At 33.5% G+C, this 17,941-nt stretch overlaps 1 protein-coding gene across 1 annotated transcript in view; it reads right to left on the bottom strand.

Moving 5' to 3' along the window:
• LOC145674340 (uncharacterized) overlaps positions 1–17,941 on the bottom strand; it is a 321,553-nt gene that overhangs the window by 22,342 nt on the left and 281,270 nt on the right. The window contains exon 4 of the mRNA XM_081744274.1: positions 527–618. Coding sequence (XP_081600400.1) covers positions 527–618 — 92 coding nt within the window. The remainder of the gene's footprint in view (positions 1–526; positions 619–17,941) is intronic.

Consider the following 17,941-nt stretch of genomic DNA (forward strand, 5'->3'; position numbering starts at 1 on the left):
TGTATTATACATGCGTCACAATTTGGGGTACATGTAAAACGATTTAGTTTATGATTACTTTTCCCTTTCTACATCATGGCGTTTATGGCATATTTTTTTCACATTATTCGTGTTAATGTTTTATTAGAGCATAAACTTTCTATACACTCGTTAATGAAAAAATAAACACCCGTCAATACATTCATTTCTGACAATGACATCAAGACCGAGAAAATTTTCATGAATACATATTTTTTTTTTAATTGTCTGGAAGTGACATAAAACTTTGTGTAAATCAGTCTAACTCATCCAAGTTATTGTAAGAAGAAATTGTATGTATATTGAGATCTACTTTCGCTGATGACAGAGTCAGCAGATATCATTGATTTATCTCAAACTAATATATGATCTGTTATTATTGAGAATATTAACCGATTATTGATTCTTTCAACAATCTAGTAACATAATAACAATACATAAAAGATAAGCATTAAGTCTGTAAATATTAAAGAACTGCGACATAAGTAAATACTTTTAGGATACTCACCGACATTTCTGCACTTGGATGGTCAATGAAGATAAGTTCCGATTCCTCTCCATTAAGCAATACCGATACAGATTTCTCGCCGAATTCATCGTCTGTGAAGTAGAAAAAACATAAAAACATTCCACAGCGTTTGATAAGTTGCATTTAGTTGAATTTCAATGAAACGAAATTTGGGGACTTTATTCTATTTCTAAAGACTGAAAATGATTATGCGTTATGTACATATGTAATGACAAATTTAATTTGTCTCAAAATACAATGCAAATCGCATTCATAAAAGAATCTGGTAATATGTATTATTGTGTTGATTACTAGATACGATAAAAACATGCATTATCGTATGTATGGAACACCATTATGAGTTTTACAACGCTATTTTATGTACAAAGAAATATTATATCTTCCTTGATACTCATGTATCATGCTAATTTGAATAAAGTGAAAAAGAACACTGGAATACACTAAGGGGAAGAACTTTACTATATCCATAAATATATGTCTCGTACATTTAGGACGGATAAATAAATGTATTTATGAAAGATACGTAGCTCCAACAAGTTTGCTAGATCAACTTTTCACAAAAGACAAATATAGATTCTTTAAGATTTTATTTGTGAGAAAAATTAAAATTATCGAGTTCTGATTTCTTTGGACATTTTATGATGTTGAACATCTAATACGGTATTCCAAACTATTCTAATATGTTTTGTGTAAGTAAAGAAAATTCGTAAATAAACATATATTCCAATTCTTACTAGGCAATCTTTAATACTACTGAAAAAACACACCAATAATATTTTCGAGATATTCCATATATAATTCAGGAACATCAAAATGTTCCTAAATATATATATTATTAATGTTCTCGGAGTATGTGATTATTCCTAATGAAGTATACTATGAACATTCTATATAGCAATAGCTGAGAAACGTGTAGTATTGTTATTTACAAATTGCTCAATACTTGTAAATTTTAGTTACTTTAAATAGATATTTTATGAATATTTCAATCTTCTTGCATTTACAATCACATTTATAGTATATGTCTACAGACGTAACAAATATATCAATATTTAAAATATATCAATATTTCTAAATATATGTATAGTATATTTACGATATTCTAAAGTAAATTTATGTAGAAATACGTTATTAACATTACAATATTTTTAAAGAAAGAAATATGCTATTAATATGGTTACAATATGAAATGTTCGAAAAAGAAATACACTGCGACTATTATAAAAGTGCTCCAATATTTTTAAGGAATTATACGTTTTGCAGTATTATTACGTAGAAATATATTAATGTTAGAAATATTCTAATATTCCTAAATATTTTATGTAGCTATTGTAAAAATGCCAAGTTTTTTTTAAAAATAAACGAATTAGGAATGAGTTTAGACTATACAGATTGGATGGAACCTGTTTATCGTTTCACACTTTTACATAATTGAAAAGTAAGGTTCAGAATACATGCATTTCAAAATACGTTTAAACAATATGGCTATTCTACTAATCTAAAATATATCAATTATTTATTGTTTATTGACACATTTCCTCTCTCTCTCTCTCTCTCTCTCTCTCTCTCTCTCTCTCTCTCTCTCTCTCTCTCTCTCTCTCTGCCTCTTTCGGTTTAAAAAAGAACAATAGAAAAAAAACTTTCTTGCGTAACACTTTAAAAAAATCAAGAATAGTACGTATGAGTAACCATTCACAATTCTGTTGAATAAACTGTGTTACTTTTCTGAGCGCTATTTCCAATCCACATAATGGCAACATTTAGGTGTATAAAATTTAAGCTGCGGGGCAATTTCGCTACCTTATGACCAACATTTTCTGTCGCTTATCTCAGCAACACAGGCGCCATGCAGTTCGCTAGTGACTCAAATGTCTTGAAATTTATACCCATGCATGAAATAAGGTCACAACGTAAGGTCGAAAAGGAGATAGTGAGTGAATGGGGACGAAAAGAAAAGAAAGGAAAAAAACACGAAGAAAAGTTAGAAGAGGATTAAGAAAGGGTAAGAATATAAAGTGCGAAGATGGGGAGAAATACGGAAAGGGCAATGCAAGGGTGAATATTTGTGATGTCTTGAAATCAGATAAAACTCGTCGGAATTCAAGAGGAAAATGCTTTAATTTTGGAACTGTTACATTAGAATCGGAACTGGAACAGTCTTGTAAAACTTCCCCCTTTTCAGTAGTCACTTGAATCTAGATATACCAGATGCTAAAAGTATTGGGAATAAGTTTGACTCTTTAAATTTTAAAACGAAATTTGAGATATGGCAAAAAGGAACAGTTTATGTATAATAGAACAGTATTAAAATAACAGCGAAACAACCTCAGCTAAGTATACTGTATTTTCACATGTTTGAACTGTCCCAGGTCAGTCTAATGTACAAGTAATTGTGCCTAATAGAGAAATAGGATGGAAAAACAATTGCAGTAAGTGATTATCAGAAAGATAATGTAGAAAAGTTAAGTTTGTGCCCAAGTAATTGAGATAATACGAAAATATATAGTTTGCTATGAAGTTTAATTGACAGGGAAATACAGTGGAAAGGTCCGTTTGTCCATTTGTTTGTTTCGAGTGTAACACATTTTTTTTAAAAAAGCAGGATTGCGTGAGTTTCATGAGTGAGTTTACAGGTTAATGTACGATTTTGAACTATACACATCTCTTTCGAAGACCAGTTTGAGGCCCAATATGATTCGTACGAATGTAAAGATCTAGGTCAGCGGTTTTCAAACGCTGTGTCGCAACACATTGGTGCATCACTCAATCCCCTATGGTGTGTCGCAAAATTTTAGAATTTAAAAAATTATGAAGAATTTAATAATAATTAGATAAAATCAACTTTGAGACAGACTGTACCAACCAGCGTCTCCAGGGGCAGTAATAATGCTTAGTACTGCATACAGTCATTATATTATAAAAAACTTATAGACTTACACTATAATAATTTATATTATTATTATTATTATTATTATTATTATTATTATTACTAATAAAAAGATCAAACAAGTGTGTCGCTATGTCGTGGAGGTTCAGTAGAGTGTGCCATCAGTCAAAAAGGTTGAGAACCACTGGTCTAGCTTGAGATAAAAAATAATTAGGTTAAAAGGACGTTTACTATAAGTTACTGTTGAAGGGAAATAACATTTAAAAAGAAAATTCAAAAGCGAATAAGCTGGATTTACAAAAACACGAAAGAGCAAGTGTTATAGTTCATTTTGCGATTAAATACTAAGAGCAAGGTAACATGTAAAAATCAATTTACGATTAACTACACTTGACAACGAGATAGACGTCTTCTGTGAGAGCGATCCCGGGATCGATTCCCGGTGGGGGACCTCTGTCGAAAAAGTGTAAAAAGCTTTTTCAGGCCAGACATCCTGAATGAGGTTTTCCTGGATTTTCTTCATTCACATCAGGCAAATGCCTGGGTGGTACCTAACTTATAGGTCCGATTCCACTTCCTTCCTTCCCCCATCCTTTCTTCTTTCCATTTCCCCGAATAGTGTGCTCGCCGAGTGCCAGACTAGATGGTCATAGATTCTGAAAGCCCAGAAATTTAAATCATAAACATCGAGATAAAGTATAAAGATTAACTTGCTATTTTGTATGATTAAAAGTTATTAAGGTTTAATTTACGATCAAATGTCATTAACTGAAAAAGAAGAGATAATTGTATTGGTTACTGAAACGCTTATTAAAACAACCTTCTAAAATCGATACAAGACGAAGATATTTTAAAGTTGCTAAATTGTTCCAGGCACTGGAATTGGAACTGGAACAGATATTCAGAAAGAAGCAACTATGTATGACAATAGTTCACCTTCATCCTCCAGTCACATGGTAGAGAGGGACATATTTTTCCTACAATTGGGCGGGGCAAAAGTATCAAAGCCGTAAACCACCATTTTAATGTTCATCCATTTTCAAGAAACGTCAGTCCAACCAAGAGATATTGTCTGGCTTAAACGCTTAGGTCATCTGCCTCCCAGCATCTTGCATTCTTTCTCTCTCTTTCTCTCCTTCTTCTCTTCTTGTTTGTGGAAATATATCATAGAAGACTAGCTTCCCTTTCTATATCCGTTATGTTACCAAAAAAAGAACTATCTGGATTATACGGTTGTAACGGTATCGAAGTATGAGTGTGTGTGTGTGTGTGTGAGGATAAGGGAACTAAAGGAGAGAAAGAGGATTTTCTGGATAAATGTGGTGGTTGGTGGAGGCACTGGAATTGATAGCACTGGACAAGATTGTCAACTGGCCTCTGAAACGACTACAATAAATTTAATATTCCTCTTAAAGAGGCACTAACTAGCCATGGAGTGGTTTTTATAGCGGTCCGTATTGGGTTACTTCTTGACGACTTCGAGTGCACTCGAGTGCAATGATTATGGATTCTTTAATTCTTTGATTAAACTAAGATTATGATATGTGGATAGTTTAATAATGATTCCACTATATTATTAGTGTTTAATAATAATAATAAAAAAAAGAAATGTCTAAAGGTGAGACATGTACCAATCGATATATCTTATCGATCTTAGCAAAATGATATGGGGAATGTGAATTCTTGTGCGTAGTTTTCGAGAAGCTAAAGGAAATATTGACGCTATAAGATAACCAGGCCACGTATTAAGATAAACTGATTCTAAAATATACACTTATTAATTATTTCATTATGACACTTGCAGAATGACAGATATTTATAATTAACTCTTAAACTTTATCTTTGTTTGAGTATAATATTCCCCGAAGATAAGGCTTTATATTGTAATGTCTATTTGGTAGAGTCAATAAGAGTCCGTGTTTTTTTCCCCTTCATCAATTTTATTATAAAATGATTACAAAGTTCTTGTAATATAATAAATGTTTCTAATATAGAAGCTCAGCACATATAAAGTGGCCTCGGTTTTGATGAAGGTAGGGATTAGGTTTTGTATGGACACCCCTTTGCCCAATGCGGCCTCCAAGGTGTTTTGAAGGCTGGTCTCACGAGGACACTCCCTTCTATTCAATGCAGCTTTCAGGAGCAGGTTGTAGCTAGGTATATCCTTCGCCCAAAGCAGCTACCAGAGATTAGGTGAGGTGGGATCTCCCTTGTCCAAGGCGACCTCGGGAGCAGATGTTGTAAGTTATTTGATTAGTGCATCACTGATAATTTGGTTCTCCTCTGGGCTTCTTTTATAGGTAATTTCTGGGTAGCTCGTTCCTCATCGGGGTCTGTCGTGCAGGCTTCATATCTTCCTGTTTACTCCATGTGTTGTCTGCTTGACTTGATGGCTATAAACAATAACACGTGTTCTCTGGTTGTGACATATGCTTGAAGAAATAACACACTGAATGGTGGGGATCCTTAGAATATAAATTGATCAATCGAGTTGAATGAAATGAGCTGCTCACGGTTAAACTCACATGCGTAATTCTCGAAAAAATCGAGGAAACAAATTTGTAATGGGACTAAAATTATGTCGTTCATTGCTAGTAATAATTGTTAATTTTTGTTCTGATGGAACGTGTCATTTATTTACTTATTTATTATAACTGTAAAAGAAAAAAGAAAAACTACACTGCTAACCAGCATATAATATCAATTGTTGTTTGTCTTTTTCTCACGGCGACACATATACTTGTAAAAATTATACACATACAGAACTCTGACAAGAAAATTATCAAGTTGATAACAATGTATCCGTCAAATAATTTCAGACAATATGCCTAGCCTTTTTCATGTGTTTTATTTCGTTATATATATGTAAGACATTGTTCAGAACGCTAAAGTAAAAGAAATGTCGAAGTTCACTGAAAGGAAACGAGCCACCTCATCACAATCTCATATGAAACAAAAAGCAAAGAAAAGAACGAAAAAAGGAAAATATTATTCAACAAAACAGTTTTCCTTTTCTTCCGAAATTGCACAAAATACATTTTAATACAAGAAATCAATAATTAATAATGTTTCGAAAATAATCACAAAATGATTTCTCTTTTCATGAGCATTCCCAATTTTATTTGCCATCCGCAAAGAAAGCAAGAGTATACTTCCGAAGAAAAGGAATATTCATGCGAATATCCACACATAACAACATCCGTTCAGACTTCCACTTATATTCCTATTTTTTTCATGTATCGAAGTATATAATTATCACTTAACACAGCTCTAGGATACATTGGCCTATCATAAATAGAACCTGCCTTTACCTTTAAATAATCAGTTAATAACTTATTTATTTATACATTAATTATTCTGAATGTCAGATGTTATTTATTAGTGATACAATAGCAGTGTTTTTTTTGTTAGAGAATCTCCTAACTTTACTAAAAAGTATAAAGTGTGTAACGGCTGCTCTGAATACCTACATATTAAAAAAGAATTCAATAAAACTTGGTGAACGATACAGGATATGTGTTTAGAATTGCGTCAAACTTCTGACAATGTTTGTCACAAAGAGTGTGTGCTGCCTATCAACTCATCCATTACGTTTTATAGCCACGTTGTACGTACATTATACATTGAATTATTTCAAATTTGTTTGATTGAAATTGCGTTCCTTAATTGAAATACAGCTCTTAGGAAGTCAACTGCTATTCTCTAAACTGATTCAAATCAATCTATAGTAGAATGAAAGGTTAGTTAACTTATTAAATGATGTATTTTGATTGAATATAAAATGTTTGTTATGTAATATATATATATATATATATAAAACAGTTGAGAATACTCCAAGAGCATTGCCAGAACGGAGAGAGAGATTAAAAAGAATGGAGAGATGGAGCGGGAAGGATAAGTGATTGTTCTTACATGTAAAAGTAAATCTTTGTATCCGCACCTTCTTCTCTTTCTCGCAAAAATTCGCATAATGTCATCTCTCTATGACTTACGGTTTCCGAGATATGGCTTCTTAGATCTCCCGAAATTTGAACTTTTTGGCCAATATCTGAGTAACAGTGGTCAGTTAGCCAGTGGCCATCAGTTACTATTTGGTACCAAAATGTTCACCATCCTCTTAGATATTGATCAACACCAATTTAATCTCCTTAACCTTTTGAAATCGGAACTGCTTTTTGGCAAAGATCTCGGGAACGGTAAGTCATAGAGAGATGACATTGGTGTTAATCAATACCTAAGGGGATGGTAAACATGTTGGTACTAATATTAACTAGTGGTGACTAGCCAAACCAGTGGTCAGTGGGACAGTGGCCACCGGTTATCATTTGGAGCCAAAATGTTCACCATCCTTTTAGGTATTAATCAACACCAATATCATATCCCTATAATTTACGATTATCGAGACATGGCTCCTTAAACTTCCGGAAATCGGCAATTTTTTGGACAATATATCGGGAACGGTAAGAGTGACGCGAAAAATTCCATCACTTTCTCAGATAGTTTTTGATGCTCTATCAAATAGAGGGCTCAAAATTAAAAAAAAAACTGCAAGTACAGACAGACAGACAGACACACAATCATAGAGAATTCAGTAAAGAACTTTTTAAGTTCGTTGAATATGGGATATACGTATAACATATTTTCCTATATACATTCTTATACATTCTTGTGTATTCTTGTTCTTCCCCATGTAGCATGCTAGAATGCAAAACAACGCCTAATAGTATGCAACTGTTTTTACTCTGCTAGCATTTTGGTTGCATCACTACAAGCATTAATACATTTAAGTGGATTTTACACTTTTAAAATATCATAATACATTAAAAAAGGTGTCCTAAAAATAATGTCTCGTCTCGAAAAGTGTGTTTGTTTCTATTGGAAGAGTTCTATGTCGTCTCGGAATGAAAATTCTGTCTCATCTCATCTCGTCTCATTTTGTCTCATGGAGAACCCTATCATCAACATTAATAAAGGAACTTCGAACAGTTGGCTGTGTACAAAGGAGTCAGGGAAAGTCACGAACCCACAAAACACACATGTTCCAAAATTTACGCTGTGAATCTCTTTAGTACTTAAATCAAAACAAACTAAATAAAATATAAGAATTTCACATAGCATATTAAAAGGCGTGAACTCGAATAATTTTAACAGTTTTCTTTTCTTTGCAGCTAATTTAAAAGCCAAACTTTTAGGTCCTTCTTGCATAATTTTGGTGGCCTTCTTTTGCAAGTTGAGAACTGTTGATCGATATAAGAGCTTCTCGTTTGCTTTTCTGTCTTTCTCGTCTACTTTTCCTCGTCTTCTTCGTCTGCTTTGTCGACAGCAGTTATTCGTCGCACGTAGAAGGAACTGGGTAATGATACCTGCGCACGGAATAGAAGACAGAAGGTTGTCGTAGAAGAAACGTCAAATGGTATAGAACTTGACTCTTCAAAATGTTTTATCTCCTTAACACATTTGTTCTCTCCCTCTTTTTAAAATGAAATTATCTTCAGCGCGAAAAATGATATTCAATTCAGCATATCGCCTTTCATTTCAGATCTACTGAAAACTTTTATTTTATATCATACACACTATATCTTTATGTAACTCTAACTTTCGTCCAACACTCATTGATCTGATAAAGATAGTGTTATGATCTGTTAATATTATGTTGTAGTTAGTTGACTACAAATAGTGCAAACAATTAAGTGTCATGTAGTTGAAATATTGCAGAAGAAAAAAGTAGTGTACTTATTATGTTCGATAGTACAATGAGTTGAGTTAGATGATACAATAATGTTCAGAAAGAGTTAAGAAATGAAAATTAAGATATTAGTCAGTGTAGAATTCAGTATAAAAATAAATGCGAGTGAACAATATAATCCAAGTGGATTCGAAATACCTGTTCATAGTCGAATAACGGAAAATAAAGATGATAGCAGAGCAGTTTCTATGTAAGGATAAAGGATAGTTATAGTAACTATTGACAACGATCGTTGACATGATATAGTACGATATATTTTTAAGGAATTCGACAGATAATCAAATTCTACACTATAAAAAATCAAATGTTATTTGAACGATATGCCTATGTGTTAACACGATTGTATTAAAATATAACACAAACAGGTGGTTAGAACAATTCACTCTCCATTTGCAGTTGTGTGTCAAATGCCAGTAGTTTAATTGACACACAGCCTGTGTGTTAAATTAACACAAGTGTATAATCTTCGGTGTTGTTTTCTGCGTGATTGCCAAATATATTGGGTGTCTAATTATAAAGGCTTATGTACTGGAGCTACAGACAAACACAGTAGAAAGAAATTCTTAAACAAATAAAGGTATTCGGAAAATTTCAATGTGTAAAGCGCGCGATGTGTTTTCAATTGTTTTACATAATGTTTCTGAAAAAATATGTCAACAGCGAGAAACAACACCGTATTACTGTGTCACTTCTACACTGCACCAGAGCTCATTAGTCAACAGCGGGGACTATATCAAAAATGGCGGAAAACAAGTAGAAACACGATTGCTAGGCAAACATACTATAAGAATATAGGTAAGAGTTTCTATCATTCTTGAACAAGATATTGGTGAAGGTTGAGTTTCGCACCATTAAGAAATACTTCACAATAAATGTTGGAGAGGACGACAGAGAAGTTTATGAGGGTTTTCTAAATGAAGTGTTCTGTTGTTTACTATTCTTATTTTAAAATTAGAATCTTCACTAATCATAAGCATGCACACCACAAGCTTTTCCAACAGAAAAATGGTTACATCAACACCGCACACGGAGTTATTTCAACACCGAAAAAGGTGTCATAGTAACACAGAAGTGAAGTCGAACTAACACTGAAAACGGTGTTAATCTGGTGGTCCGATCTTGAATTTTAACACAGGGAGTGTTGAATTAACACCAAAACGGTGTTACTTATACGGCTTTAAATTTGAATTATGACACAGATTGTGTGTTGAAATAATACTAAAATGATGTTGAAATAACACGGGACTGTGTTATATTGATACTTAACATGGTGTAATATTAACACAAAATAATTAACACACTACACATTGTGTTACTTTCTTCGTGTTGGTGCAACACCGCCACAAGTAACACTAAACATTTTTCCCCACACTATCGACTCTGAGATGGTGTCGAATCAACACCGAAAATACTGACACAGATCCGAATTTAACACCATCTCAACACCGGTTGTATGTTAAAAATGTAACACGCCCACTGTGTTAATCGCCAACACCGCGGGATCTGTGTTGAATTAACACCGCATAGTGGTAGTCACGCTGGGACCACTGCCCTGTGTTAAATTTGAGTTGAATTAACACAACCATTTTTTACTGTGTAGCAGTCTAAACGAGGATGTGCTAAAACGTCCCTATCCTTGCTCCATCAACAAAATCTTGAGTGTAGATTTATATGGAAACTTAGCACCGTAGTATGTATTGGTGTAAATATAGATTTCGTGTGATTAATATAACTATTTTTGCCAGACTTGTCGTTTTTTGTTCCTTCGACGAAATTCTGAAAAATAATTCACTCTCAGATCCCATAAACATGAGGGAAATAGTCTCCTTTCTACAACACACTGAAAACCTTGATAGCTCGTTTCAAGACTGGCTATTTCACCGTTGAAAATGATTCCAGCAGGGAGCATCCTCCAGCTTAACTGGTCCGGAAACTTGTAGTGCTGTCTATGAACTATCCTTAAGACAGGAAAATATCAAGAAAAAAATCCCAGATAATGACCATTTTCCGGAAGTGTGTTGGATACTTCATCAACAATATATTGCACATATGCAAGCTTTCAGCAAGATGCGTGCCAAAATATTTCAACAGTGATCAGAAAAAGGAAGGAGTTGGAGAATCCAAAGCAGTTTTGGTTCTTTTGCAGATAGTGCTCCGAATTTCTTGGCCCGATTACTGACTGAAGAGGAAACCTAGCTTTATAACTTGAAAAAAAAAAAAGAAAACAACAACAACAACAACAACACTTCGAAGGACATTATTTTGTGAACATTCCTGAAGTCCAACATGCTTCGGAGATCTGGTTTCAGACTGAACCAAAGGAATTTTATTTGCAAGGTTCATAAAAGCTGCAATATCACCGTACCAAGTGCATCAGGTACAGGTTTAAAATATATTTTCTTAATCAGTTTTAAAAATTATGAGAGGGTCCTGGTAATTTTATTTTTCAGAGTTGGCAACCCAATTTTGGGAGCAAAACCAGGAAACTTTTCAGCATTTCTTCTTAAATTTTGCCTGTATGTGCTCCTTATCATCCCATAGGGCAAGGCAGGGAAAGGCAAAACACAAAGAAAATGCTAAATAATAGGGTAATAGCTGCGTGGGTGATCTTTTGATGCAAGTTCTATAGAAATGAAAATCAATGCACATGTGTGATGATTATCTGCAACAATGAGATACTCGTATTGCCTTCATTGCAATACAATGGAGACTTAGCTCGGTCAATTGTCTCAACTTATGGATAGTTGATTAATCAAAGTAAAACGATTGAAAACCACATCTCGGCCAAAGTGCTTTGTTCAGAAATTCATTTCAAACGGTTCAATCGTTTCGTTTTGCCAAGGCGGCGTATAACGTTAATTTCATATAGCATCATATGAATGTTATATACTTTATATGACGTAACCTACATTAATTCATATATATACCATATATTGATTAATATACAAATATAACATATATTGATACATATGTAATTTATTAATTTAATGCAGACGCAGCTGGAATTTTATTGGAATTAAAAAGTTATGGTATCCTTGTATATTTTTAAACGACTATCTTACTATATCCTACTCCGTATTCGTGCTGAAACATGTAGGTTTATCACAATATTTCTAAAAAATAGGTTGAAGAAATGAAAAATAACAATATAATTCTATTATTATTATTACACGTATAACAAAAGTGTGTATCATGCTTTTGAACAATCATATCATGCATTAATTTACGTACTGTATATGTACATGTGCGTATGGTTGTGTAATAACCATAGGCAGAGTGAATAATTTACAAATGTAAGCTTGCACGAATTGCATTTGCGTGCGTAAGTTTCAATATACATATATAGTACTTATATGAATTTGCATGTTGCAGAAGGTGATAAGCGAGTTAGAAATCAAAAAGAAAACTTGCAAAGTTTTATATATATATATATATATATATATATATATATATATATATATATATATATATATATATATATATATATATATATATATATATACTCCATACCACCATATAGGCAGGTGCCGTGTTTCGTGTGGTAATACACTGACGTATTTAGTCATTTTGAATCTTGACAAGTTGTTGAGGAATAGATTTTCATCCAACATAATTATCCCTTTACGTCACTTCGTTTCTTAAAGATAAAATAGGGAAGTAGTGTGCGTGTATGTGGGGAGCGAGTAACTATACACAACAGTACAATTAAGGTTCACAAGAAATTAATTGCAGAATTGCATCTAATAATAATAATAATAATAATAATAATAATAATAATAATAATAATAATAATAATAATAATAATAATAATAATAATAATAATAATAATAATAAAGGCATCAGGGTATCATATAGATGTATTTTTCTAACAGTTTAGATAGGATATTACTCTGAATCGATGACGTCTTCGAACCGAATTTATTAGATACTTGTTCCGTTTGGTACACTATGTTTGTCCAATCAGTTCACTAAGTTGGACCAATAAACTGGGACAAATTTATACACTAAAAAGTACAGATTAATAAACAACCAAATGCTTTTCTTTTTTTTTTTTTATCTGCAGAACTATACGTCGACTTTCTAAGCCATAGTGGCTTAGTGACAATTTATCGTGTTTGCTGTGAAGAATTGTTGTTTATATTCCATCATTATGTAGAGTTAACATTATGTTGTTCATTTTTTTTTCTTTGAGGATCTCATTTCCTTTGATCACCATTTTTTTTAACCATTTCCTAGTATTATTCATTTACTTCCGTAATCCTACTCCTGTATGAGGCCTAACTGAGAGAGAATAAATTAAGAATTTTATTTATTTCAAACTTTACAAACGTTACACAAACCCAAGGTAATCCGGGGAAAGGAACTTGCCGATTTACAAAACCGCATTGAAGATGCGTGTGACAGTTACGCAACACACCGGGGGTAATGGAATGCACTCGAAATTCACGATTAGTACGATGCATAGATGCAGGAGAAAGCACTTTGAACATCTGTAGGTATGTTTATTGTTAGCACGTACGACCTATAGTTTGTAGTGCTACTCTGTGTAAAATACTACGTTACAAATACAGTATGTCGTTGTGGATTCTGTCTGTTATTTCATTACACGACACACTCGTAGTTACGCATATTTCTATTTGTACCCTCTCTCTGCAAGTTTCTATTTGGCATACCACTTTCCATTCCCCCCTGAGATTATTTAACCATGCTAAGTGATCTTTGGTTTGACTCCCATTGTACATCTGCGTGCAATTGAGCCATGGAAATAAGTTTTTTTCTGTATAGTTTTCAATCTTACTGTACCGTTTCTTTGCCTATGCAGTACAGACATTCGGTTTATCCCTGAATGTCGTATGGAGAATCTCTGGCGCAGTTATGTAACATGCGTTTAACATGTAAAGTTGATATGATTTTTATGTCTTTCTGAACCCCCCTTCCTAGCTCCTATCGTTATTTCGCTGGCAGGTGTGAAGTTCTTTTTCCCCCACATTCCAAGCTGTCAAGCTCTGCCTCTGTCCATATCCGAACTATATGATATATAAACATTTTTCTTGTTTTGGTGCCAGGAATACGTGGTTTCATTTTTCGTCATTGCTTTTGGGACACTCTGTATGTCGGACCAAATCATTTGCTCATAAGCTGCAGATTAAACGTCAGATGCTGAAGGAAAGGCACCAATTCCAAAAATAGTTCTTACAAATGAGTAATGAACCAGAAGGTGAAGAAAAACTGTCCAACAAAGGGGATGACACGCAAAAAAAAAAAAAAAAAAAAAAAAACATTGTTTGACTGACAAAACAATAGATGAGGACTGACATCGGCTATGGAGAAGGGGGTAAAAGGAAAAGAAAGCCTGTTGTCAATTGACAAGGTAAAACAAGTAACTTATCCTTTCTTTTAGTTACGTTTTTGTTTTTGTTCCTTGTTTATTTTGGAAGACGAACTGGGTGATCTACGTCAGAAATAATAACTAAAAGCTCTACAGCGTATCTACATGTGTGTCTACGAAGATATATACATATAGCTTTTTGTGTCTCAGGTTATCCGAAACAGTGGAACTATGAGCAAAACATTTTCCGATTTCTAAAAATGAGCTTGTTCAATTGTTTATGTTAGATTCTCTCTGATTTCTATGGCGCAGAATATTACAGAAAAAGTAGAAGTGTTACCTAAATAAAATCTATATATACACTTTAAATACCTATATATATATATATATATAGTGTTTTGTTTGTAGAAGTTTAGCGACCTTTCTTAGCTTGGAGACTATATGAAATGCAGACCTACAGTTATTAAGGCAGAGTTGAACCAGCACAATGCGTTCAATGCTCTGCCAGCGGAAATCGATCCCAGGACTTCGTGCTTAGAATTTGCGTTTATTTTCACATTTTGATGCATGTATTTGAAAATTGTTACAGACAAGTAAGAGGATTTTTAAACTTTATTTAAATATTATTCTTGTAATAATATGTGTATATTGTAGAAAATTATGGTATTAAACAACTTTTCTTAGTTCTAAGCATGCATCAAATTTGAACAGATGTGTAGAATACCTAGTGTTGGAGTTAAAGTTATCATTAAAACAAAATACTGAATTGAATCTACGACAAAGTTGATATTGGTTTATAATTAATTATCATCGTGAGATATTGTATTTATTTCTACACGAAAAGTAGTTCGAGATATGCTAAGAATATAAAGATACAACAGTATGGTAAAAATGGCAGGTTGTGAGCCAGAGTTATCCATCGACACTTTATTGAATATAGAGAAATAGGGAGCAGACATATGCATTTACACAGCGATTATGTTTCAATATATCCATATATGTAAAAACGATCCTGCATTACGGTTAGGATGAGTTGTGGTGTTTAGAAAAAAAATGTAATGAAATCTTTGAGTTTTACGTCCCACAGTTATGCCGGTTAGGCTAAAGGAGACGGTGATGATGAGTAATGAATGAAATGGTGGAATGAAGAAATTGGAAGGAAACGGGAGAACCCCGAGAAAACCCACGCACACGGTGTTTGTCCACCACAAAGTTCACTTAACGGGGGCTGGGATCGAACCCGGGACCCCAAGCACCAGAGGTGAACGCTTTACCACTGAGCCACCGCGGTCCCTTGTGGTGTCTAGAGTAGCAGAGGTTGCATTGTAAGTATCACTTCTGTTGCATAGATAGAAAATAAAAGCAATCTGATATATATATATATATATATATATATATATATATATATATATATATATATATATATATATATATATATATGTGTGTGTGTGTGTGTGTGTGTGTGTGTGCGTGCGTGCGTGCGTGTGTGTGTCACAAGTAGAAGTACAGCATCAATAGTAAGCTAAATACAATCTTTCAGTTAACTACGTACTTTAGGTTAAGTTCACATATACAGTACATAAAAAGATCCTTTTTTTTAATTTTCTTGAAAACTGCGCCCAAGAAATAGCTTGATATGATCTAGGTATGTCTCTCATCGACGGACAATCCTATAGTTAAATAATAAAAGTTTAAGAGTTAAAAGTTATAATATTGTACAATATCTCATTAATCATGCTGTGTGTACTGTCGTGTTGCTTATGTCATAAATTTAATGCTTGGTGAGGTTTTACTTAAGCATCAGTTTTATCTTAATAGGTGGTGATTGTACAGTCAGCGACAAAAGTTCTTTCCGTTTGATAAAATTAGTATCGTAAATAACTTTGAGTACAGTTTTCAATAAATTAAAAAGAATATAATTTTATGTACGTTCCAGCTATACCACCATTATTCTCAAAATAAATTTTACCAAACACAAAGAAATTTTGTCGCTGACTGTACAGCATCAATTTTTAGATTTACAAAAAAAATCGTTTTTTTCGATTTTTTCTAATACTACGCATGAGGATTTACACTTACATATATCGTTTTATATAAAGTCTATTACACCGGAAGCAATTAACAATGAAACTTAGGGAGGAGATTTGAACAGAAGTCAGCCAACACCTACCACATACATACATACAAATACCGGTACTCTCTAAGCATTTACATAGTAGGACTGATTTTTTTTTAAATGTAATATTTCAAATCGAATGGCTGGCCACGATATTTCAAAACTAAACCTTCCGACTGCGAAGGAGAAATCTTGCCAATTAACCCACCCTTGTTCTATTCACTAGTGGATGTGGATTGCTCTAACATTCAGCTCCTTATATATTGTCTATAGAAGGCGAGCTGTACATACTTCAATTTCTCCGTCTTACAAGAGTAGAAGACATGCGTACTTTTGCGTTCAAATCTTCATTTCTTTGTGAATTTTATAGAAGCACTTACAAAATCTTGAAATTTACCTAATGTAATTTTCATATTTAAAGTTATATAGATGCCTAATGTTACAAGACAAGAATAAAGTACTCAGGTTGAAAAAATCAATACAGATGTACGTAGCTCTAATACCAGAACGCCTTTTTCCTGCTGATTACACATCAAAAGAATATCACTTGATCAACTGTTGAAATTTCGATTCACTGCTCTTGTTTCTGGGCTAACGTTAGCCAGCTTTGCTCTTTGGGAGGTTATAGACTCTCTCTCCCTTCCATACCCACGCTCAGTCTGCTCGTAGTTTTTTTTCTAATGCATCCTCCTTAGTGCTCTTCTCTTGCACCAACACAACCGAACCGCGCAATCTACAGGGCCCTACCCTTTGTCACTTAATGCGAACGCCAATTTAGCATGAAAGCGCGCTCTGTGTTAAGTCGAACGCGAAGCTAATGGAGAGTGATAGGCGAGTTAGGTGTTCGCTTCGAGGGGTCGTTTTAGAAGTTTCAAATTAATGCCTAGCTCGTGATTTCTATCGAAACCTGCTCCACCCTTAGTTTATTTATTGTTGTATCTCTCAATTAGAAACAACCCAAAAAAACCCTGAAGATACGATGAATATGTATATTTCCTAATCTTTATGTTCTTTCTTTCATTTTTATTTTTAATTCGTAAAAAAAATCTAGTGTATTCTAAAAAGAAATAGTAGCTTAAAGACAGGTTTTAAAACATTAATTTTAACTTTCAAAGATGTAAGAAATTTAAGAAAATCAAACGATGAAATAAAAGATTTAGTTTATAGGTCAATGGCATAGCGTCAGGGAAGTCATATCGATATGTTTTTGTTCGCTACAATCTCAAGGAAGAAAGCTTTATAATGCTTTAGGTAACTGTATTACAAGATGAATTAGTACATTAGATAAGCTTTTTTAGGGGCACGGTGGCTCAGTG

Source organism: Thermobia domestica, chromosome 2 (assembly GCF_964235325.1).
Source record: "Thermobia domestica chromosome 2, izTheDome1.hap1.1, whole genome shotgun sequence".
NCBI classification, from domain to species: domain Eukaryota; kingdom Metazoa; phylum Arthropoda; class Insecta; order Zygentoma; family Lepismatidae; genus Thermobia; species Thermobia domestica.